Source organism: Somniosus microcephalus, chromosome 24 (assembly GCF_052327205.1).
Source record: "Somniosus microcephalus isolate GS21.2 chromosome 24, FLI_Smic_1.0, whole genome shotgun sequence".
Classification (NCBI taxonomy): Eukaryota; Metazoa; Chordata; class Chondrichthyes; order Squaliformes; family Somniosidae; genus Somniosus; species Somniosus microcephalus.
Window position 1 is genome coordinate 43,988,308 of NC_141010.1, and position 25,786 is coordinate 44,014,093.

The window sequence follows — 25,786 nt, forward strand, 5'->3', positions numbered from 1 at the left end:
TCACTTTCCCTGCTCCGTCCTCTCACTCTCTCTGCCCCGTCCTCTCACTCTCTCTGCTCCGTCCTCTCACTTTCCCTGCTCCGTCCTCTCACTCTCTCTGCTCCGTCCTCTCACTCTCCCTGCTCCGTCCTCTCACCCTCTCTCTGCTCCGTCCTCTCACTCTCTCTGCTCCGTCCTCTTGCTCTCCCTGCTCCGTCCTCTCACTCTCTCTGCTCCGTCCTCTCACTCTCTCTGCTCCGACCTCTCACTCTCTCTGCTCCGTCCTCTCACTCTCCCTGCCCCGTCCTCTCACTCTCTCTGCTCCGTCCTCTCGCTCTCCCTGCTCCGTCATCTCACTCTCTCTGCTCCGTCCTCTCACTCTCTCTGCTCCGTCCTCTCACTCTCTCTGCTCCGTCCTCTCACTCTCTCTGCTCCGTCCTCTCGCTCTCCCTGCTCTGTCCTCTCACTCTCTCTGCTCCGTCCTCTCGCTCTCTCTGCTCCGTCCTCTCGCTCTCCCTGCTCCGTCCTCTCACTCTCTCTGCTCCGTCCTCTCACTCTCTCTGCTCCGTCCTCTCACTCTCTCTGCTCCGTCCTCTCGCTCTCCCTGCTCCATCCTCTCACTCTCTCTGCTCCGTCCTCTCACTCTCTCTGCTCCGTCCTCTCACTCTCTCTGCTCCGTCCTCTCACTCTCTCTGCCCCGTCCTCTCACTCTCTCTGCTCTGTCCTCTCACTCTCCCTGCTCCGTCCTCTCACTCTCTCTGCTCCGTCCTCTCACTCTCTCTGCTCCATCCTCTCGCTCTCCCTGCTCCGTCCTCTCACTCTCCCTGCTCCGTCCTCTCACTCTCTCTGCTCCGTCCTCTCACTCTCTCTGCTCCGTCCTCTCGCTCTCCCTGCTCCGTCCTCTCGCTCTCTCTGCTCCGTCCTCTCACTCTCTCTGCTCCGTCCTCTCACTCTCTCTGCTCCGTCCTCTCACTCTCCCTGCTCCGTCCTCTCACTCTCCCTGCCCCGACCTCTCACTCTCTCTGCTCCGTCCTCTCACTCTCCCTGCTCCGTCCTCTCACTCTCTCTGCCCCGTCCTCTCACTCTCCCTGCTCCGTCCTCTCGCTCTCCCTGCTCCGTCCTCTCACTCTCCCTGCTCCGTCCTCTCACTCTCTCTGCCCCGTCCTCTCACTCTCTCTGCCCCGTCCTCTCACTCTCTCTGCTCTGTCCTCTCACTCTCTCTGCTCTGTCCTCTCACTCTCCCTGCTCTGTCCTCTCACTCTCTCTGCTCCGTCCTCTCACTCTCTCTGCTCCGTCCTCTCGCTCTCTCTGCTCCGTCCTCTCACTCTCCCTGCTCCGTCCTCTCACTCTCTCTGCCCCGTCCTCTCACTCTCTCTGCTCCGTCCTCTCACTCTCCCTGCTCCGTCCTCTCACTCTCTCTGCTCCGTCCTCTCACTCTCTCTGCTCCGTCCTCTCACTCTCCCTGCCCCGACCTCTCACTCTCTCTGCTCCGTCCTCTCACTCTCCCTGCTCCGTCCTCTCACTCTCTCTGCTCCGTCCTCTCACTCTCTCTGCCCCGTCCCCTCACTCTCTCTGCCCCGTCCTCCCACTCTCCCTGCCCCGACCTCCCACTTTTCCTGCTCTGCTTCAGCCCAAAGGGAAATTCTGTTGAGGTGATAAAGATCTCAATGAATGCCTTCTGCAATTGGCCCACTGAAAGTACACTTGTTACTCCCCTACTGGACAATGTCTACTTTCCCCTCCCTGAAGTGGAACACTGCTGTAAACAAGGCATTTTACCTGGCAGCCCAGCTGAGAAATATTAAACCTCAACCCAACTGATGTTGGCAGCTTAACGTGTCAATTGGCCACAGAGCTTAAACATGCACACCAGCTGAACACAACCGCCTGAACGCACTGTATACTCGATGTCCCCCAGCTCGTCAGGCAGGCCATATTGAGAATGTTAAGTATTTCCTGCCTGTAGACCAACATCCTTAGTAACCAACAGAGTCTAGTGTGCAGCTTTGGCTCAGTTGATAGCACTCTTGCCTCTGGGTCAGAAGGTTGTGGATTCAAGCCCCACTCTGGGGACTTCAGCATGAGGTCAGGTCTAACACACTGAGGGAGTACTTCACAATCCTGCACTTGATGAATAAACACACCCGCTCCTGCGTGTTATTTATGATTGAAGGCTGCCAGTAATTCCAGCAGAAAGCAAGTGAGAATGTGGAGACCTTCTCCTTCCCAAAAACTTGCACTTGCTTCCACCAGTCAAGTTTACACAAACAGTCATTGTAATTTGATCCTTTGCACATTTCCCTCCTTGAGAAAATTCATTCTTGGAGAGCCTGATCTCTTTAAAAGCACGTAACAGTTACATCAACATGTATTTGAGCAGTTTACATCAAACTTAATGATTGAAACTTTTAAAACCAACTATATCTTTAGATACTGAAGCAGACGAACCAGCTCCTACCTGGAAGAGAATCCTGCAGTGTTTCTCAAATTCTTAACTTTCGCTAAAAAGTTGTTAAGACTTGAAGTTAAATTCATGGTCCCCTGCCAATTCCTCACACCTGATTTTTTTTTGCAGTGTGCAAAAGTGAATCATTTCAGCAAAACCTTTTTTTTCTAGCTCTTTGCCCCACCCCACTCTAATTCATTTTACATTAGTAATGTTCTTACAGAGCCGGGACTCCGGCACTCTGCGCCTGATTTTCCTCTCACTGAATGGGCAAAAAAAAACCTCCCCACTCTGCAAAACAACTCTCGCTGGCAGTCGGCCTCCCCAGATTCCCTTACATGATCACCAATTTATCCCAAACCCCATCACATGCATCCTATCCCGTGCTAAATTTCGCTCCCTATCCCGTACTAAATCCCGCTCCCTATCCCGTACTAAATCCCGCTCCCCATCCCGTACTAAATCCCGCTCCCTATCCCATACTAAATCCCGCTCTCCTATCCCGTACTAAATCCCATTCCCTATCCCGTACTAAATCCCGCTCCCCTATCCCGTACTAAATCCCGCTCCCCATCCCGTACTAAATCTCGCTCTCCTATCCCGTACTAAACCCCATTCCCTATCCCGTACTAAATCCCGCTCCCTATCCCGTAATAAATCCCGCTCTCATATCCCGTACTAAATCTCGCTCTCCTATCCCGTGCTAAATCCCGATCCCCTATCCCGTACTAAACCCCGTTCCCCTATCCCGTACTAAATCCCGCTCCCCTATCCCGTACTAAATCCCGCTCCCTAGCCCGTGCTAAATCCCGCTCCCCTATCCCGTGCTAAATCCCGCTCCCCTATCCCGTGCTAAATCCCGATCCCCTATCCCGTACTAACCTCGCTCCCCTATCCTGGACTAAATCCCGCTCCCTAGCCCGTGCTAAATCCCGCTCCCCTAGCCCGTGCTAAATCCCGCTCCCCTATCCCGTACTAAATCCCGCTCCCCATCCCGTACTAAATCTCGCTCTCCTATCCCGTACTAAACCCCATTCCCTATCCCGTACTAAATCCCGCTCCCTATCCCGTAATAAATCCCGCTCTCCTATCCCGTACTAAATCTCGCTCTCCTATCCCGTGCTAAATCCCGATCCCCTATCCCGTACTAAACCCCGTTCCCCTATCCCGTACTAAATCCCGCTCCCCTATCCCGTACTAAATCCCGCTCCCCTATCCCGTGCTAAATCCCGATCCCCTATCCCGTACTAACTTCACTCCCCTATCCTGGACTAAACCTCATTCCCCTATCCTCAGTCCTTGCTGACCTCCACTATTTTCTCAAACTTCAGCACAAGGGTTCAAAATCTTCGTTCCATGGCCTTGTTCCATTCTTGCTCTGCACCCTCCTCCGACCCTACATGCCAGCTCAAAGCCTCTGTTGTTCCGAGTCTGGACGACTGTGTGTGCTCTGCCTACCCTGCCCTGCCCTCTCCACTCCACTCAGTCATGATGACCTTGCACTTGGGAATTCTCTTCCTAAATACTTCTGCCTTGCCACACCCCTCTCTCTACCTTGAAAAGTCTCCTCAAACCTATGCCTTTGACCAGGCTTTTGATCACTACCCAAGCCTTCTCTCAATTCAGGCTCAGTGTGCAATCTTCTCCTTTGTGAGCATCTTGGGACTTTTCACTACATTAAGGGCAATATATGAAGGATAAGTTGCTAATATTCACAGTGTAAATTCAAAACCAATGAGAATTAATATCAAGGGTGGTAATATATCACTGCCCTGTTAGCTAAAATCTTCTTGTTCAGGATTCTTAAACATAAGAAAGATTTGTTATTTTTAAATTACCTTATCACACCCTCAATGCCCCAAAGCACTTCACAACCAATTAATTATTTTTGAAGTGAAGTCACTTCAACAAAATGCAACAACCAATTTCCGCACAGCAAGGGTCCCACAGACAGCAAATGAATGAATGACCAGTTAAGCTGTTCTTGATGTTATGACTGAGTGAGGAATGTTGCCTGGGACACCGGGAGAATTTCCTGATCTTCTTCAAATCGTGCTGTGGGGTCCTTTGCAGGCAATGGGGCCTTGGGTTTAACATCTCCAACAGGGCAGCACTCTTTCAGTACTGCACTGAATCGTCAGTCTCGAGTATGTGCTCAAGGCCTGCAGTGGGGTTTTGAACCTACTCAGATGTTGCCAACTGTACCATGTTGATATAAGGATATATTTTTAAATATGTGTGCAGCTTGACTTGCCAGTAGTGCATGTCTATAATTTACACTCTATAATTTAAGGTCAGAGATTTGGGCTTTTGAACATAAATTTCATCATGAGTTGGTTGACTGGTTCCTGTGGTTGGCTTTATTTTTTACCTGGTTTGTGATGTGCTCATTCTCTGCCTTATTTCACCAGCCACTGTGTGTTCCATTGGAATGAACAGAAATGAGAAACTGGCAATGGACCATGTTCTGGAATGTGCTGTTCCTAATCTCACTGCAATTGCAGCCGTTATGATTGGTCACCTGAAAATACTATTTGGTCTCCCTCACAGACATTGTGTAAAGATCTTGGGGGTGAGAGCTGGTCAAAGGACAGCTTGCTGGACTGATAGCATTTTATTTTGCAATGATATTTTCAGGTACATTTTCCAACAAACTAAATATTCCACACTAATGTTATTTAATCATCTTTATCTCCCTTCCCTAAGGCGCTGACCTACCCAGGGGTTCAGTTCCATGGGGGCTGGCAATGCTGCAGTTCCTCGCCCAAATGATCATTCTTCAAATGTGACCCTGTATGGTGCCAACAGGCCACTTGACTCTAGAGGACATCACCACAGAGACCATCCCATCCTCATCCAATGTCCATACATTTTCCAGCAGGCATCATTGGATGGCAAGTGAGGGCATCAATGGTGGATGATTTTTCCTCTCCCTATCTCAAGGGAGGTAGTTGTAACACTCCAACTGATGCCCTAGCTCATATCAACTAGCATAGGCCAGAGATTGGACCTGGGACCTTCTGGTCTGCATGGCTCTGTTAACATGTCGTCCTTGACAACCAAGCCACGAGGGGAGCTGCAATCTCAATGTTTAAAATCTTTAAATAAGGTGTAAAAACATTTAGTAGCAAACACATTCAATGATGAATCATTGCACAAACACTCAGGACATTTAAGCTCCCTTTAATGTGACAGACCAATAAGCGAAGGAAACGATTCTGCTTCACCATCTCAGCAACATTGAAATAAGAAGTAATGTTTACCAGCTGGACCTCACTGATGGTGATGGGTTGGGTGTGATACCGAGCCCCTTTCTGTCTGCGCCCATTACCCCCTTCCAGTGCGGGCACCTTCTTTGGCGCGGGCTGAAACAGGCTGTTGAACAGGGCCATCTTCTGGTTCAGACTCAGCTTTGAATTCTCGTCCCCTCTCTCTTCTGCCTCCTGCTCAACTCCGCTGCTCTTTGTTCCATCCGTATCCCGCTCCTTTGGTGACTGTGCCCTGGGGAGACTAACAGCAGAGTTTTCATCGGTCAGAGAAGAAACAACAACAAAAAAATCGAGCAATTAAAAAAAAGCATTCTTGAATGTATTCCCTTCCTCCTCTTCAGACAGTACTGACTGCCCCCTGGCTTCAGAGTTAGGAACAGGAGGAGGCCATTCAGCCCCTCGAGCCTGTTCCGCCATTCAATTAGATCATGGCTGATCTGCATCTCAACTACATTTACCCGCCTTTGCTCCATATCCCTTGACAGATTTAAAATCTCTCAATCTCAGTCTTGAAAGCTCCAACTGTCCCAGCAGCCACAGCCTTTTGCGGGGAGAGAGTTCCAGAATTCCACCATCCTTTGTGTGAAAAAGGAGTGGGAACATCTGCAGGGGGGGCAGCGCAGATTCAGCAGAATGATACCGGGGCTAAAAGGACTAAATTATGAGGGCAGGTGGCATAAACTAGGTTGGTATCCCCTTGAATATAGAAGATTACAGAGTGAGCTAATTGAGGCAATTAAGATGATTAAAGGATTTGATAGGGTAGATAGAGAAAAACTATTTCCTCTGTTCAGTGAGTCCAGAACAAGGCTGGCATGACCTTAAAATGAAAGCTAGGCCATTCGGGGTGACATCAGAAAGCATTTCTTCACAGAAAGGGTAGTGGAAATGTGGAACTCTCTCCCCTAAAAAGCTGTTGAGGATGGGGGACAATTGAAAATTTCAAAACTGGGATTGATAGATTTTCGTTAGGCAAGGGTATTAAGTGTTACGGAACCAAGGTGGGTAGATGGAGTTAAGATACAGATCAGCCACGATCTAATTCCATGAAAGTACATAGAATGCATAGCACAGAAACAGGCCATTCGGCCCGACAAGTCCACACTGGTGTTTATGCTCCACACGAGTCTCCTCCAACCCTATTTTATCTAACCCAATTACAGGAAACTTTCTTTTATCCGGCACGGACGGGACCGACGTGGAGCCGGTTCATCAAAAATTCCGGATAACCGAACGCTATAGTAAAAGATACGGAGAGCTGAGAGCTCCGTATAAAGCAACAAACCCTGTTGCTTAGCAACAAGTTCAGAACAATGGCCACAAGTTGCAAGCATCTCTGTAGCTTAGCAACAGCTGCAGCCACACCCTTGCACAGCAACACATGGAGCAAGGCAAGTAATAAAAGTTACCTGAACCTACTCCTGAATTTTGCCGGTTAACCGACATTTCTGGTTATTTAGGGGCCGGTTAATCGAAAGTTTCCTGTAACATATTCTTCTATTCCTTTCTCTCTCATGTGTTTATCCAGCTTCCCCTTAAATGCATCGGTGCTATTCGTCCCAACCACTCCCTGTGGCAGCGAGTTCCACATTCTAACCACTCTCTGGGTAAAGAGGTTTCTCTGATTTCCTTATTGGATTAATTAGTGACTATCTTATATTTATGGCCCCTATTTTTGGTCTTCACCACAAGTGGCAACACCTTCTCTATGTCTGCCCAATCAAACCCTTTCATAATCTTAAAGACCTTGATCAGGTCACCCCTCAGTCTTCTCTTTTCTAGAGAAAAGAGGCCCAGACAGTTCAATCTTTGCTGATAGGTATAACCTCTCAGTTCTGGTATCATTCTAGTAAATCTTTTTTGGACCTTCTTATAATATGGAGACCAGAACTGTTCACAGTAATCAAAGTGTGGTCTCACCAAGGTTCTTAACAAGTTTAACATAACTTTTCTGCTTTTCAATTCTATCCCTTTAGAAATGAACCCCAGTGCTTGTTTTGCTTATTTATGGTCTTATAACCTGTGTCACTACTTGTAGTGATTTGTGTATCTCTACCCCTAGATCCCTTTGCTCCTCTACCCCATTTAAACTCTTATTTTTCAAGGAGTATGTGGCCTCCTTATTCATCCTACCAAAATTCACCACCTCACACCTATTATATATATATTTATTTAAGCACATTTGGCAATTACACACGCATTCTGCAAGTTTATTAATGTCTTCTTTTTGTCAGTTTTCCTTAGTATTAACTGTACCGTCCAATTTGGTGTCATTTGCAAATTTTGAAAATGTACTTCTGATTCCAAATCGTTTATGCAAATGGTGATCCCAGCACCGATCCTTGTGGAACACCACTTCCCACCTTTTGGCAGTCTAAGCAACTACCCTTAGCCCCTACTCTCTTTTGTAGCCAGATTGCTATCCATTCTGCTACTTAACCTGACTCCGCATGCTCTGACCATAGTCTACTAAGGGGGAAAAACTGGCTCGTGCCCCCTTTGGGGTGCTAACTTTTAGCGCCCCGAAAAAGTTAGCACCCCTGCACCCGAAGTTGAATGGTAGCACCCCAAGCAGGAGGCGGGGGGCTACTGGAAGTGCTCCCCCTCCCTCTTAGGGCGCTCCCATTGAAAATCGCGGTGCTACGTGCAGCAGCGCCACGTGCCGCGGTACTGCATGCCTCCCTCCCCTGATTAAGGGGGAGGGGCCTAGCGTAGCGCGCACCAGGGCCCTGCTGGATCACCGGGGAGCGGGGTGCCAGCAAGAGAGCCCGGCCCTTAAGAGGAGTGCCGGGCTGCCCGATCGTGGCCGGCACCCCGCAGGAGGAGGAGGCGAAAGGGGGCAGGAGCTGGAAGGCGGCCCAAAAAAAATGGCCGCTCAGCACCTGCCCTTTAATTATCGCCACCCCAGCCGCAAACACGGCACCCTGACCCTGTCAGACATAGCATCCGGCGGAGGTCAGGGGGCGCGAGCCAAATTTGCGGCAGGGGCGCGAGCGGAGCGCTGTGCACGGCGATGACGTCATTATCTTTCCTACTACTGACATTAAGCTAACTGGTCTATAGTTCCATGGACTTGTTCTATCTCCATTTTTAAATATAGGAATAACATTAGCTGTCTGCCAGTCCTCTGGCACTATTCCTTTTTCTAATTAATTTTATGTATGTGTAATAGTGCCTTGAATGGCAGAACAGGCTCGAGGGGCTGAATGACCAACTCCTGTTCCTATGTTCCTATAAAGTGCTTCCTGATTTTGCTCTGAACTGCCTAGCTCCAATTTTAAGATTATGTCCCCTCGTTGTTGATTCCCCCATCAGAGGAAATTCTTTCTCTGTATCTACGCTGTCAAATCCTTTTAACATTTGAAACACCTCGATCAGATCACCCCTCAATCTTCTATACTCAAGTTCCACAGCTCCAATTGGCCCTCTGGGAGCTTGTCAGAGTCATTATTCTCCATGTGTGAGTCCGGACAGTGAGTGTTGGCAGGCTATTCCATCACGGAGGGCATCACATCCAAGCCCAATCCCGTTCTCACAGGAGGGCTGTACACATGTATTTTCCAGCAGGCGTCACTGCATCGCCATCAGGAATGGGAAGCCTGGCAGGATTAACCCCTCCTTAACTTTGATGGGATGAGGCAAATTGCAGCAGCTGAACTGCTGCCCTGGACAAGGTTAGTGAACTGAACAGGAATCAAACCTGGGACCTTCTGCTCTATTTGGTTTACTACTATGTCGAGGGGTCTTTACCCACTCAGCCTTAATTCTTTTCTTGAAAGTTTATTATTGGGTTTGAATCCTCCCACTACTCGAAACATGGACACACCTTCTTTTCCTTTAAAGGGACAGTGTATCTAAAATCCCTGTAAAACCAAAACTTCAATATTACGGTGAATCATCAGAACATTTCTTTATTCATTTCATCAGCCAAATATCTATAACTCTCCAGGGTACAGATTACAATCAGCAACATTCTCACTCCATTTAATACGCTTGTATCGAATTCCTTGATTCACTATTTTAATGGGAGCACTAACCCATATATTCCAAGTGTGTTAATGGCCCGGAATTTGTGGTCAGCGGCGAAGCGACGGTACTCAATGCTGACCTCGAAGAAAGCTGTTCACAAAGATCTAGCGATCTCTGTGGCGTGAATTCCAGCTCTCCCGACCCTTGTTCGAATCTGGCGCCAAATCAAGTGAATCTCCAGCATCCAGCAACAATGATGTCATCAAGCAGGCTAAGCAGCCAATCACATTGAAGAATTCTCACAGACAGCAAACCAGGAAGTAAAATGCACAGATTCTAATTTACATTTTATAAATTTTATAGAGCGTGAACTAAAGATTGGGACATACATAGGATTAAGGTAGAAGCTGAAATATCATTAACAATTCTTATCATATTAATGGAAAAACTTAACATTCCACAAATATAAAATTAGTTTTTCAGGGCCAGAACAGTTGTTCAGCAGTCAATACATCGTTAAAAACCCAGTTACAACTCTTTCAACATGGATTAACTTTAACGGGGGGGGGGGGCGGTTAACAGTGATATTCCATGTAATAGGGGAAGTTTTCGGCAGGAATTGTGATGCGAATTGACTGCCGGCTCTGGGGAGTTCCACAGCGCAACCTGTGGAGGAGCAGGGAATGACTGACAGCAACTTCTGGATTTGCGCATTTACCTGTGCCTGCGATAATTCCAGAAGTTGCTGTCACTTTCAGAGGAGTAATGATGGCGAACGCTGACAGTTTCGCCATCATTACCACTGCAAAATCCAGGCCAATGCCACCACTGAAATAGCGGGGAGAAGATTTAGATAAGAGCACATTAAGTGCTTGTACAACAACACTGCCAACAATGATTTCTAACCTTATGTTTTGGTAGTTGCATGTCCAGACCACTAGGTGGCTCTGTGCAATACCGAGGGTGTGCTGCACTGTCGGAGGTGCCATCCTTCGGATAAGACGTTAAACTGAGGCCCCGTCTGCCCTCTCCGGTGGATGTAAAAGATCCCATAGCACTATTCAACGATGAACAGGAGAATTCTCCTGGTGTACTGGTGAATATTTATCCCTTAACCAATATCACTAAAGAAGATTATCTGGTCATGACTTCATTGCTGTTTGTGGGATCTTGCTGTGCACAAATTGGCTGCTACATTTCCAACATTACAACTCATAAAATTGATGCTACTGATAAGCAGCTCTGTAACTGATTCCCTGCCCAGCCCTCCCCACACTCCACATTTGAGGTATAATTGGGGTCAGTGACTGGGTACTGTGAGGTTTAATTAGGGCGAATGGATTGGTAATATGTGGCATAACGTGTGACATAATCAGGGTGAATGGTTGAATACAGTGGGGTTTAAAGGGTGTCAATGGCGAGATTTGTTTGGATTTATTATTAAAACTCATTCATAGGAAATCTACATATACACAATATGTTAATGATTATTGGAGTGAGATTCAGGTTAACCACTTCACACAATGCCTTGGTACTGGGGAGGCCAAGACACAATGGGGTAGCTCCTGACTTTGAGTGATGGTGTAACGGGTGGTAGCGAGTCGGCAGCCCGTTCTACATCTCTCCCCATTTTTATTTTTATTGAAGTCAACAGAAATAAAAGTGGGAAGAGAGGTAAATCGGGCTGCCGACTCGCTATCACTCGTTTTACAGTATCGCACAAAGTCAAAATCTACCCCACATAGCCTAGATAACAGCAATCAGAAAATCTGGGCTGCATGATTTTACTATTTCGTGTAATTGCCCTGTATTTGACCGTATCTGTGAATACTCCAGAGTTCTGATTGGTGAGGTATGCGCGTGTGTGTGTGCCCGCGTGTGTGCGCGTGTGTGTGCGCGTGTGTGCGTGTGTGCGCGTGTGCCTGCGTGTGCGTGTGTGCCTGCGCGTGTGCCTGTGTGTGTGTGTGCATGCGTGTGCATGTATCCCGAACTACTTGTCTACACACAACTACAAGACGATTCATTTCTGTCGTGTGAACCAGGTAACATCAGCTGGCAAGAACACACTTGCAGCTATGCTGCATTAGGAATTGGAAAATCGACTGCTGAGTTGAAGGATTCAACCGAACAATCTCACCCTGTGGTCCAGCAGTTTCTCCACAGTCCCTCAAGGTTCACGCACATAAAAGTTACTTGATGCAAGTTCTTTCTGACTGCCATTTCCTCATATTTGTCTTTGATTTCCTCATACTTCTCTAAGATTAACAGATTCTCGCACCTATACTTCACTATCACAGAGAGCAGGTGAAACACAACAGGGGGAATTTTGACAGCCCTGGGGAGGCGGGTTTGGAGGCGGGATTGCCGGGAAAATGGCAGAATCTGGGGGCGGGTACCCATCCCACCCCCAACCCGCCTCCGTGCCATCTTCCCAGGAGGCGGGTACCTGACCCGCGCCGTCTCCTCAAGGCGGGAAGGGGATTGCAGCCACTTAACTGCCTGTTATCAGGTAGTTAATAGGCAGTTAAGAGGATTGTCCCCATTTTACCCCAGCAAGTGCAGGCTTCCCGACGTCGGGAAACCCCGCTGGACGGGCTTAACAAGGTCAATCAAGGGAAAATAGCGTGGGTTGGCCAGAAATCGATGGAGGCGGGACTGAAACCCGACAAGTGGGAGTCCCGCCTCCAAAAGCTCCCCATTGACAAAATCCAGCCCGAACGTTTCAAGAACAATTTAAATGATTGTAAGTTAGAAGACAAAAGCAACTTTCAATTAGCCTCCAGGTAACCAGAGAACACTGTTGTGATGAATGCTTGTAGGGATTATGAACAGCCAGTAAAGGATTTCTGAAAAAGGTCCAGATTCTCTAAGGTATCTCGAGTATTTGGAATGAAACATGCTGGATGATAGAGTTACAGTGAAACATTATTTAAAATGTGGGGCAAGGACCTGAATAGCTTAGTTTAAGGCCGCACTCAGCTGAACCAGGATTTGCATTCCTATAGTACCTTTTCATGTCTCGCTGAAACATTTCCAAGTGCTTTACATAAAGTGCAGGCACTGCTGTTATATAGGCAAACAGGGCAGCCAACTCGTACATAGCCGTTGTCAAATAACCTGCCAACACCCATGCCTAGGCTCATACACAATAATGGGCACGTTTGATTTTGACTTTGAACCAAAGTACTCAACGCAAAATTGTTCAACTTGCTACAAAAGCTGAAACACCCCAAGGCCGTCTGTGTATAAACGAATCACAAAACTACTACTGAAACCATTGATGCTTTACATGAAGAACTAGTTATAAATTTTAAAAAAGGAGTGGAGAATCAGGATTCAACTTCAGTTTTTTTGGGGGAGGTGGGTCTGTTTGTTTTGGTGTCTTTAGCTTGACTCAGATATTGTGCAATGAGATATTTGTACTTACAAAGTGTTACAAAGTATTTACAGCTCAGCATCAGGCCATTCAGCCCAACTGGTCCATGCCGGTGTTTATGCTCCACAGGAGCCTCCTCCCACCCCTCTTCATCTAACCCCATCAATATATCCTTCTATTCCTTTCTCCCTCATCTAGCTTCCCCTTGGTGCTATAGTTGGCACCTTATCACATCCTCATTACGTGCTAAACTATTTTATCATCAATGGATTACTTAGGTGCAGTAATTGTTATGTGGGTAAATGTTGCAGCCAATTTGTGCACAGCAAGGTCCCACAAACAGCAAATGAAAGACCAGTAAAGGTTTTTTTTGGTAGTGTTGATTGAGGGAGGAATGTGAGCTGGGACTCCAGGAGAACTCCCGGGGGGAAAAATTTGTTGATTTGTGCTTCCCGTTAGTGCCCTAAGAGGCTTTGCGACCGGGCGCGGCGCTGACATTGACTCCTGCCATATTCGCCGGGAGTTTTGCAGCGGCGCTATGGCGTTGCGCCCCAATCTCGTCTCGCCTGGAGATCGTGACGTAATCGCCATGCGCATCGTCCCGGTAGCGCCCCGGACCCGAAATTGACTTCTGCCCCCTGCAGCAGCACCGGTCGAAAACACCGACAGCTGCAGGAGGCGAGAATCGGGCGGCCGGCCGCTTCGAAGGCAATGATTAAAGGCGAGGTGACCGAGGTAAGTAAAAAAAAACTTACCTTTGTTGTTGCAGTTTTTGTTGCGGGTTCCTGCCCGCGATCGATCAGCCCGGCATTCTGCTCGAGTGCCGGGCTGATCGCGTGGGATCGCGGCAGCCTTGGTGGTCCAGGTAGGTACTTTTTCTTTTGCAGAGCCTGCGGCGATGGCCCTTCCCTTTAATGGAGGGGAGGAGCCTTTGAACAGGGCAGCGCTGCTGAAGTCTTTGTCCCGCCCGCTGCCGAATGTTTTAAAAGTTAAGAAACATTATTGCCTGGCACTAATTTTCCCAATTTTTAAAATTTAGCACCCCAGGCAGGACTATAATGAATTTCTCCCGCATTCTCTCTGCAGCAGGCAGCTTGGAGTGACGGGCGGTCTCTTGGGTTTGAAATATTGATGGAGCGGGGCATCTCGCGGCGTGCCCGTTTGACTTTTTCATGCACCCTTCAGCTCGAACATATTTTGCTGGATTTGTGAGTTGCGAGGGCAACGGGACATCTGGGATCTTATGAACGACGGTCCTACAGTGGGGGAATCTAGAACTAGGCGGCATAGTTTCAGAATAAGGGGTCGCCCATTTAAAACTGAGAGGAGAAGGAATTTCTTCTCTCAGAGGGTCGTAAATCTGTGGAATTCTCTGACCCCGAGAGCCGTGGAGGCTGGGTCATTGAATATATTTAAGGTGGAGATAGGCAGATTTTTGAGCAATAAGGGAGTGATGGGTTATGGGGAGCGGGCAGGGAAATGGAGCTGAGCCCAAGATCAGATCAGTCATGATCTCATTGAATGGCGGGGCAGGCTCAAGGGGCCAAATGGCCGACTCCTGCTCCTATTTCTTATGATTTTATGTTCTTATGTATCTCCTTAAGGATTGAGAAAGAAACAGAGGAATGATGGAGAAGGAAATAGGGTGAATTAGAGTCAAATCAGGTACAGAAAGAGAAATAAAGAGAGGCACGGAAAGATTGGATTAGGAGAGAGAGAAAAAAAAGACAAAGAAAAAGTAAGACTTTTTTTTTTATTTTGAAAATCTCTAACAACAATTTACTACCTGTAGGAATGAGATTCCACAGAGATTGAGTGGCATTGCTGGAACATAAATCTCCTCATTAAAAAGGTACTTACACTGTTAAGTAGCAGCCTGAACTTTCTGTGGTGAGTTTAATTGGCAATTAATGTGCAAACGTAGCAACTTCAAGAAACTCATGGCAAGGTCTTAACCCTAATGACGAGCTGTCATTTTTGGGAGGCTAACGAAGGAGTGGCGCAAATCATCCAGCAACTTGTGGCGATTGGCAATTCACAGGATATCTCTTCCTCACCAGGATTTGCTGGACGATTTACACATTAATAATGGCGAGTGCCATTAAACTCGGCAGCAAAATCTGGGCCATTGTAAGCACTTCCAAAAAGTTCCTTTACAACAAGGGGTGATTTTTTTTCAGGGTAGACATTGGTAGCAGGAAACCACGCCTCCCTCTCACACATTGGAAAGTTGCAGACGCGCGAGGTTTCCTGCCGCAATGCGCGCTCGGTCGATTGCCTCCTAAACAAATAACCTTCTCCTGTTATATACATCCCGTACCTGTTTGCCACCATCATTTCTTCCGTGGTCACCGGCTGAGTCCGAGATCGGTCGTGCAAACGTCGCAGTCTGCGCTCCACAGCTGCATTACTGCTACGAGGCCGCAATGAGGTGGGAGACTCCCCAGGGGATGCTTTCTCCAGTTCCTAATGGAAATACGATAGGCATGGGGCAAAACAAAAAGAAACGGAATCATTCTCAATAACTGGGCCAATTTGAACAGTAGATCCCCCAGCGACACACTGACCCAAACAGCAGATGGTATATCTAGTTTCCTTTCGAGTCAGCTTCTAGCTGGGAAAACCGACCTGCTAGGCCTTAATTCCAGCTCAGGCCAATACCTACTTTCTTGCAGCCTGCGTGAGACCTGACCGGCCCCGCACATGGGTTCCTTTCTGTTCTTTTTGTTATTTCTGACCCCAAGAAATGAAATTTCACCAGACAAGCTCGGCAACTATCCCGCTGGTTGGGGAGTCCAGGACGAGGGGGCATAGTCTAAAGATTGGAGCCAGGCCTTTCAGGAGTGAAGTTAGGAAACACTTCTACCCACAAAGGGTGGTAGAAGTTTGGAACTCTCTTCCGCAAATGGCAGTTGATGCTCGGTCGATTGTTAATTTTAAATCCGAGATTGTTAGATACTTGTTAACCAAAAATATTAAGGGATCTGGCGCAAAGGCAGGTTTATGATGGAGTTTACATCACAGATCAGCCATGATCTCGTTGAAAGGCGGAACAGGCTGAAGGGGCTGAATGGCCTACTCCTGTTCCTATGCCCTATGTTCCTGAACTCAGATGAAACGAGTTAAATTGACTCAACCAAAATTGTCATGAACAATCATTGAAATGTCCAAACTGTCTGAAACACGCTGCTTCACACATCCTGTAGCAATCGGAATCATCATCTCCCTGCTGTATTGTGTGTTTAACCCCTTTGAAAGCTATGTTAAACTCAATGGTAGTATTTTTTTTAACATTTGACTACAAAGGTCCCACCCCGCACGACAGCAATGAGAATTCCCAAAATGTGACCAGATTTCAAATGAACCCCTCACTCCACTGGCAGGTATAAACAGGAGATACAATTCTCCTTGTATCATAGTGAATGTTCTTTAAACACAGCACTTACTTTAAACAGTGACATCTTTGCAGCCACACTCAGCTTCGATCTCGCATCCATCTTCTCATCCTCTGTAAAAACATAATACATACAGGGTTAATGAAGGGACAGAGACACATCAATCCGACTTGAAGCATACATTTTTTTTTCTGTGAGGGCAAATGGACGGGAGACAATGTAGATCTTGAAGAGCTCATTAAGACACAGTGAGGCTAGCTTCCCTTTCCTGGTATAAGTTCAGGCTAAAAGGTTCTAAATCTGTCCAATGATAATGTGTTAATAGTGCTCAAATTTCCTTGTTCAACTTTATTCACGGAGCCAGGTATAGATTGGGGCAGGTGTCGACAGCGCACTAGTAGGAGAGGCAATTTGTGTGCACGTGAAATTCAAAGAGAGGGGGACAATTAAAGGGGAGTTTTACAATAGGCAGACAAAAATTATGAAAGCCTTTAGAAAGGCTCAAAAGGCATCTCAACCCATTTACAGCCTTTTGCAAAGCAGAGGGGGTGGGGTATTGACAAGTGGCAGACAAAACTGAAGGCAAAGGAAGCCCCTCCTTGACACCACAGCTGACTAGATCTGTTATTGTCTATGCAGGTGTCCTTATAGCAGATGGTACAGCTTTGCATCTGGTTCTCTGCTGTCCCAGAGTCTATGATGACACTTCCCCATGGCCATTGCCAGGGTGGCTGCAACAATGTCTGTAAATAGGTTGGTGGCATCTTGCTGGGTGCAGCCAATCAGGCTTCACTGGCTGATGGTCACCCTGACATGCCTTCTTTCATTCAGTACCACGTCAAGCACTTCACCATGTTATAATTCTGATAAACCATCCAGCAAAATGGTTAGTCAGGCTTTCACACATACCTGTGCTTTGGGCTTGCTATCACAACTTGCATTGAGAGTTGGAACATCTGCCTGGACTAATCATCTGCCGTAGGACGACCTGGATACCTTTGGATGTGGGTACCAGCAGGTAGGACAACGACCACTTGGGCACTGCATCCTGCCTAGCATTCTTTCAGAGATTCTCACTGACGTAAGAAAATTACTAGGCACTTGGGCAAAGTGTTAAACAAAGCTGTAATCAACTGTTTTACAACATGGAGGTCTAGTTGTGTCCTTCACTAGTTCCTGTTACGAGTGCCCTGCGCAAGCTGGGCCAGTGCCCGAGTATTTATACTCTCCCTGGACAGCGCCACCCGTAGGCCGCTCAGTATTATTTCATAAGCCTTTCTTTCATGAATGACTGATTCATGTCACTCATTTCTTCCTAGCATCTCACATCAGGAAATTCCCACTGGGAAATGTTAAGTCTGTGTGTTATATTGAGAATTAATACACAGACCACAAGAGTAAAAATTAACAGGTCTTTACTAGTCGAAGGTCAGGGCGGAACTGCCCAATAAATCATTACACAGCACTTATATACCGGTGTGGTCACCACCGGTATTACAGTATACAGCAGCCAAGATAAAGTAGTGCAACCCTTAAAATAGTTCTCTTAAAGGTGGAACGGTTACATACACTACAGGAAACCCATTAATGGTGTGGCAATGTATAAATAAATAAAACTGGCAAGAAATTTAAGAAAAACAGGCCAGAAATGGCCTTAATATAGCAAAAAGTTTATTTGCGATCCTTCAAGTTTATTTACCTGCACTGCGTAAAGCCTTGCCGCCCTGTACCTCTAATTACAATGGACATTATTGCCTTGGAAATGGTATAAAGTGTGGAAAAAGAGGCGAGAGGTGTTAGGGTGACCCTCACACGTTTAAATATTATAATGAAGTACCTGCCTGCATCAAACAGGAGCTTCTGCTGCCCGCCACCTGGAAATGACTGTCAAGCACTACCGGGCCAGACAATCAGCATTACAGGCCTCCGTCTATTTTTCCTCACCAGAACATACCAAAAACAGACAGCAATGGGACAACCTGATGAGGAAAAACACCTCCAGTTTTTTCATCGAATATCCTGCCCAACATCAAGTCATTTTAATTTTGTACTGTGCAGTACAATTCATCATTCACAGCCAAACCAACAGTTGGGGCTAGATTTTCGGGGAGCCGTCAGACGGGGTTTCAGGCATGTGTGGAGGGGAAATCCCGAATTTGGGGGTCCCGACACCATCCCGCCCAAAACCCCGCCCCACGTAAGTTTCGGGGCGGCGGGTACCCGCCCCGCACTGGGACCCGCCGAAACCAGGCGGGAAGGGATTAGTGCAGTTTTTAGCCTAATCCCTATTTTGAGGGGTTTCGTGTGGGTTTCCCGACGGCTCCAGACCACGCCAGGTAGAGCAGGTGGGCCGTCGGGTTGAAGGAGTTGGAGGGGTCGCGATGTCGGTGCTCAGGTGAGTGATGGGTGCATGAGTGCAAAGGTAAGTGTGTTTGGTGTGTCTAAAGTGTGTAAAGAACTTTTACTTACCTGTACTTAGCTTAATAGCCTTTCTTCCTGTAGCCGTCGGGAGCGCATCACTCAGCCGGAACTGAAAGCTGAACGGCTGCGATCTGTCAAAACTTCAGCTTTGAGTGCCGGTGACAGTTCTAACTGAGTCTGTGCAGAATGACTCATGTCAGAACTCAGAGTGTCAGTGTTTGACAGCTTCAAACAGCTGTGAGACACTGATATTTCATCTGTCAAAGAACTCTTGACAGATGAAATTTCAGTCTGTGACGTCACCTGTTGCTGGGTGGCCCTTAATTGGCCTGCTGAGCCCACTGGGCGGGCTCAACAAGGTCAATCAAGGGAAAATCGCGCGGATTGGCCGGACGTCGAAGTAGGCGGGTGAAAAACCCGAAAGGGGAAGTCCCGCCTTCTTCCCGACAGGTTCGGCAAAATCTACCCCTTGGTCTCTGGGTTGGTACTTGAAGTGAACATTCAAGTCATAGTCTAAATCTCGTCAAATTGGACCAAATCTGATGAACGAGGAGAGAAACGCATTTTGATCCAACTCGGAGCAAATGTTCTTCTTAGCAAAATAACATTACGCACATGCAACGAGAAAAACTTTCATTAACATAATGCCTTTAACGTAGAAAAAATATCCCTCGCTGCAGTGAGGACAAATCACCAGACTGTTCTTTTGCACACATGCAGCATCATTCGTCTGTCCTTTCTAATTATAAAGGACTATATTTTATATTTCTTTATAGAATTTTGGTAACTGGCCAGTTGAGACCACTTTAATGTGTTTACTGCAGCCTGGAAGAATCATGTGTGTCGATACTTAAAATACACTTTATTTGTCTCTGTGTCGCTGTCACTTTAAAGCAGTGGATGAGTTCGCTGCGTTTAGGTCGACTAATTAAGGAGTGTTAATTGCCACATCGGTGACAAACACTTTCCATTGGTTCTGATGAAAGGTCATCGGCCTGAAACTCGAACTCTGCTTCTCTCTCCAGTGTTTCCAGCATTTTCTGTTTTTGCTTAATGTTGGTTACCTTGCTGCACAAAGGGAGCTATTTACACAGAACTAACAGCACAGAAACTGGCCATTCGGCCCAACCAGTCTGTGCTGGTGTTTATACTCCACACGAGTCTCCTCCCATTCCATCGACCTCATCTCAGCCTTTCCGCATATCTTTCTATTCCCTTTTCTCTCTTGTACTCATCTAGTTTCCTTTTGTTAGTGTCAGCTGTGGCTCAGTGGGTAGCACCCTCACCTCTGAGTCTTGACGGTTGTGGGTTCAAGTCCCACTCTAGGGATTTATGCACATAAAGCTCAGCTGACACTCCAGTACCAGTGCTGAGGGAGCACTGCATTGTCAGAGGTGCCGTCTTTCGCATGAGACATTAAACTGAGGTCCTGTCTGCTCTCTCAGGTGGACATAAAAGATCCCATGGTGCTATTTCAAAGAAGAGCAGGGGAGTTATACCCTGGTGTATTTATCCCTCAACCAACACACCAAAAACAGATTATCTGGTCATTATCACATTGCTGTTTGTGGGAGCTTGCTGTGTGCAAATTGGCTGCCATGTTTCCCACATTACAACAGTGACTCCACTTCAAATAGTACTTCATTGGCTGTAAAGTGCTTTGAGACGTCCGGTGGGTGTGAAAGGTGCTATATAAATGCAAGCCTTTCTTTCTTTGAAAGCATCTAAGCTATTTGCCTCAATCAATTCCTGTGGTTGTGAGTGCCACATTATAATTACTCTCTGAGTAACGACATTTTTCCCTATTGGATTTATTAGTAACTATCTTGTATTTATAGCCAAAAATAGAAACAGAAAATGCTGGAAACACTCAGCAGGTCAGGCAGCATGTATGGAGAGAGAAACGTTTCAGGTTGATGACCTTTCGTCAGATTTATAGTCCGTAGTTTTGGATTCTCCCACAAGTGGAAACATTTTCTCCACATCGACCCTGTCCAACCCATTCATAATTTTAAAGACCTCTATCAGGTCACCCTTCAGTCTTCTCTTTCCTAAAGAAAAAAGCCCCAACCTGTTGAATCTTTCCCGATAGCTGTAATTCTTCTAAATCTTTTTTGCACTTTCTCCAGGGCTTCTATATCTTTTTTTAATGGTACGGAGACCAGAACTGTGCACAGTACTCTAGGTGTGGCCTGACCAGGGTCCTATACAAGTTTAACATAACTTCACTACTTTTGAATTCTATACACCTAGAAATAAATCCCAGTGCTTTGTTAGCATTTCTAATTGCTTTGTTGACCTGCGATGCTGCTTTTCAGGATTTACTCACCTGTGTTACTGTGATCTGGAATGCACTGCCTGAAAGAGTGGCGGGTGGAGGTTCAATAGTAACTTTCAAAAGGGAAACATTAGCAGGGCTATGAGGAAAGAGCAGGGGAGTGGGATTAATTGAATAGCTCTACCAAAGAGCCGGAACAGGCACGATGGGCGAATGGCCTCCTTCTGTGCTGTATCATTCTATGACTCTATGGTTCTATTCCTTTGCTCTTATATCTACCCCATTCAGCTTCTTCTTTTCTAAGGTGCAAGCGATGTTTCTATTTTTCTTATCAACATGCATCACTTCATATGCACGGTGGCATAGTGGTTAGCACTGTTGCCTCACAGCGCCAGGGACCCGGGTTCGAATCCGGCCTCGGGTGACTGTCTGTGTGGAGTTTGCACATTCTCCCCGTGTTTGCGTGGGTTTCCTCCGGGTGCTCCAGTTTCCTCCCACAGTCCAAAAATGTGCGGGTTAGGTTGATTGGCTATGATAAATTGACCCTTAGTGTTAGGGGGATTAAATACGTGGGGTTACGGGGCTAGAGTGGGATATGTGTTGGTGTAGGGGTTACGGGGATCGGGTGGGATATGTGTCGGTGCAGGCTCGATGGGCCGAAATGGCCTCTATCTGCACTGTGGGGTTTCTGTGATTCTGTGATATGTATCTATGTTAGAGTTCATTTGCTACTTAACTGCCCAGTCTACAAGTTTTCTAATTTCTTCTTGTGTTATGTTACGTGGCATTACATAGTATTTACAGCACAGAAACAGGCCCAACAGGTCCATGCTGGTGTTTATGCTCCACACGAGCCTCCTCCCACCTTCTTCATCTAACCCCGTCAACATATCCTTCTATTCCTTTCTCCCTCGTGCTTATCTAGCTTCCCCTTAAATGCATCTGTGCTGTTCGCCTCAACTACTTCTGGTAGCGAGTTCCACATTCTAACCACTCTCTGGGTAAAGAGGTTTCTCTTGAATTCGTTACTGGATTTATTAGTGACTATCTTATATTTATGGCCACTAGTCTCCTTCACAAGTGGAAACATCTTCTCTATGTCTACCTTATCAAACCCTTTCATAATCTTAAAGACCTCTATCAGGTTACCCCCTCAGTCTTTTCTAGAGAAAAGAGCCCCAGCCTGTTCAATCTTTATTGATGGGTATAACCTCTCCATTCTGATATCTTTCTAGTAAATCTTTTTTGCACCTTTTCCAGTGCTTCTATGTCCTTTTTATAATATGAAGACCAGAACTGTTCACAGTACTCCAAGTGTGGCCTAACCAAGGTTCTATTGAAGTTTAACAGAACTTCTCTGCTTTTCAATTCTGTCCCTCTAGAAATGACCCCCAGTGCTATGTTTTTTTTATGGCCTTATTAACCTGTATCGTTACTTTTAGTGATTTGTACTCCCAGATCCCTCTGTTCCTCTACCCCATTTAGACACTTAGGCCGGGATCTTACCTAAGGAGATGCATTGGGGACGGGACTGCTGGTTTCCAGGTTCTCGACCCGTCCCCAGCGACGTCTGACGACCTGACGCTATTTTCCCCTGATTGGCCTTGTTAAGCCCGCCCTGCAGGCTTGCCAGCCAATTAAGGGAAAGCTGGTGTCAGATGATGTCAGTGCATGACGCTTCATCTGCCGGTTTTGTTAAAGTGACAGACCCCATAATTTTTTGACATTTGAAGGGCTGGATTTTCCAAGCCCTGAGGAGGTGGGCATGGAGGCGGGTCAGGCAGTAAACTCGGAGAAAGTGGGGGCCGATGGCAAAGCCGCCCCCATCCCGCCTCCGTGCCCTTTTGCCAGGAGGTGGGAAGATATCCTGCCTCGGGTCCCATCTCCTCGAGGTGGGAAAGGGATTAAATCCTTTTAACTGTCTGTTAACAGGTAGTTAACAGGCAAAAAAAAGAATTAGTGCTATTTTACCTTCACAGGTGAAGGCTTCCCAACCTCAGAGAACCCCGCCGGGTTGGAGGAGATGTGGAGGAGGTCTGCGGCGGTCGGAGGCACCTGGAAGTAAGGTGTAGAGGTGAGTGATGGGTGCAAGTGTGGAGTGGTAAGTATGCAAGGTAAGTGATAAGTTTAAAAAAGTGTTCACTTACCTTGTTTTCTTCCTACAGCCTTTAGCTGCAGTGGATCGGGAGAGCCGACATCCTGCTTGTCAATTTCACAGAATGGCTGTTGGAACCTCCGTTCCAACAGCCATGTGAAATTTACAAATTTGAAAGGTCTGATGAGTCCTGAACACAAAGCTGTCAAACACTGACATTTCTTCTTTCAAGAAGTCTTGACAGATAGCACGTCTGATGTTGACGTGATCTATCAGTGACTTCCTCCCTAATTGGCCTGCTGAGCCCGCAGGGCGGGCTTAAAATGCTCAATCAGGGGAGAATCCCTCTGGTTGGTCAGGCGAGGATGAAGGCGGGACATTGACACGGCAAGCAGCTATCCCGCCTCCAACTCGCCTCCATTCACAAAATCCAGCCCGAATTGTCAGTGTTTGACAGCATTGAGGTGCTGTTGCACACTGACAATCACTGTCCACGGGTGAGCCCTTGCACCCAGGTTCACCAATGACTCCTTAGGAGAAAACAGATGGCAGCTGCATGTGAGATTGCAGAACCCATCTGTCAATTCTCCCAATCAGCTGAGGCTTCACAGAAACATCAAGTCTTGTCACCTGCAGATACATAGGGCTGGATTTTCTGAATGGGGACGTGTTGGAGGCGAGACTGCTGCTTGCTGGGTCTCAGTCCCGCCTCCATCATCTTCTGGCCAACCAGTGGGATTTTCCCCTGATTGACCTTGTTAAGCCCGCCCTGCAGGCTCAGCAGGCCAATTAGGGAGGAAGTCACTGACAGAGCACGTCAATGTCTGACGTGCCATCTGTCAAGGCTGCTTGAAAGAAGAAATGTCAGCGTTTGACAGCTCTGTGACCCGAGGCAGGACATCTTCCCACCTCCTGGCAAAAGGGCACGGAGGTGGGATGGGGGCGAGTTTGCCAGCCGCCCCCACATTCTGCAACTTTACCGGCAGTCCCCCTTCCATACCCGCCTCCTTGGGGCTGGCAAATTCCAGCCCATATAAACAGAATAAAAATATTTCTCACCACATTCTCTCACCTGTCATACTTACCTGTGCACCATTGCACCCATCACACTACCTCTGCAGCTGACATTTGCACACTTACACTGCAGCAGACCCACAGCTCACCTCGCTGACCCTGGCGGGGTTTCCCAACGTCGGGAAGGCCGCATCAGCAGGCTGAAAATGGGGAAAAGCCTCTTAACTGCCTGTTAACTACCTGTTAACAGGCAGTTAATTGGCTCTAATTCCCTTCCCGCCGCTAGGAGATGGGTCCCTGTGGGAGTCGGGGACCCGACTCCCGGGAAGATGGTTCGGAGGCGGGCTGGGACCCGCTCCCAGTTTTTCCCATTTTCCCAGCAGTCCCGTCTCCAAACCCGCCTCCTCGGGGCTGGGAAAATCCAGCCCTTATTTTCCAAGGAGCATGTGGCCTTCTTATTCTTCCTGCCAAAATGTACCACCTCACACTTATGAATATTGAAGTTAATTCACCAATAACACGCCCATTCTGCAAGTTTATTAATGTTTTCCTCTCTTTTGTCGCAGTCCTCCTCTGTATTAACTATATCCCCCAGTTTGGTATCATCTGCAAATTTTGATATTGAGTTACTTGTTCCAAAGTCCAAGTCATTAATGTAAATTATGAATAACAGTGGTCCCAGCACTGATCCTTGTGGAACACCACTTTTACCTTCCGCCAATCTGAACAGCTACCCTTTACCCCTACCCTCTTCTTTCTATTTAGCCAATTTGCTATCCATTCAGCTATTTGTCCCCTGACTCCACATGCCCTAAACTTTGTCATGAACCTACCATGTGATACCTTATCAAAGGCCTTTTGAAAATGATCTGCAATTGTTGCCCCATTAGAGCTTGGCCTTGTGTGAATGAGGGAATGGACGGGTGGAGCACATTTCTGGAAGATCACTTCAATGCCTTTGAACCCACTGTGAGTGACAGATGCCTTTTTGCTATTCTGTCAGTGAGAATAACTGTTGCCCTTGGGTGAATCTCTGCTCCATCAGGCAGTGCACAAGCGGGGGCACTAATAGGAGCACTCGATGAAGCCTTGATTTCACGTATAAACTTCATATTATAGATGCTGGTCCCAATTAAATATTATTCCAAAGAACCTCAAGGACTCAGAGATATCGTTATTGTATTGGAACAGGGACTTCAAGGAAAGTTTTGCAATCTAGTGAAATCTGATGAGCTTGATCTTGGTTCTGCTAATTTTATAAGATTCATAGATTATAGCCCCATTGAGTGTATGAGGCATCTCACACTGTATTCAGTGAGCTTATTAATAGCACAAGAGGTTCATTGTTTACGCTGGCACACCACCTCCAAGATTACTTCATGCATAAGGTCTCGTTAAGGTTCACAGGTAACGTGGGATTACCTATGGATACAATCCTTTGGGCTGGGCTCGAGAGAGAGAGAGAGAGAGAGAGAGAGAGAGAAATCACTAGAGATCAGCTGAATCATTACAGTCAAGGCTTATTGGGTTGACATGGCGACAGC

The 25,786-nt window shown here is 47.1% G+C and overlaps 1 protein-coding gene across 12 annotated transcripts in view; it reads right to left on the bottom strand.

Moving 5' to 3' along the window:
• The window catches only part of LOC147101456 (supervillin-like), a 221,357-nt gene that overhangs the window by 102,676 nt on the left and 92,895 nt on the right, over positions 1 to 25,786 (bottom strand). For all 12 annotated transcript variants that reach the window (XM_085966581.1, XM_085966587.1, XM_085966588.1 and 9 more), the window contains 3 exons: positions 16,486 to 16,547; positions 15,360 to 15,505; positions 5,689 to 5,935 (listed from right to left, as the gene is read on the bottom strand). In XM_085966581.1, coding sequence (XP_085822707.1) covers positions 5,689 to 5,935; positions 15,360 to 15,505; positions 16,486 to 16,547 — 455 coding nt within the window. The remainder of the gene's footprint in view (positions 1 to 5,688; positions 5,936 to 15,359; positions 15,506 to 16,485; positions 16,548 to 25,786) is intronic.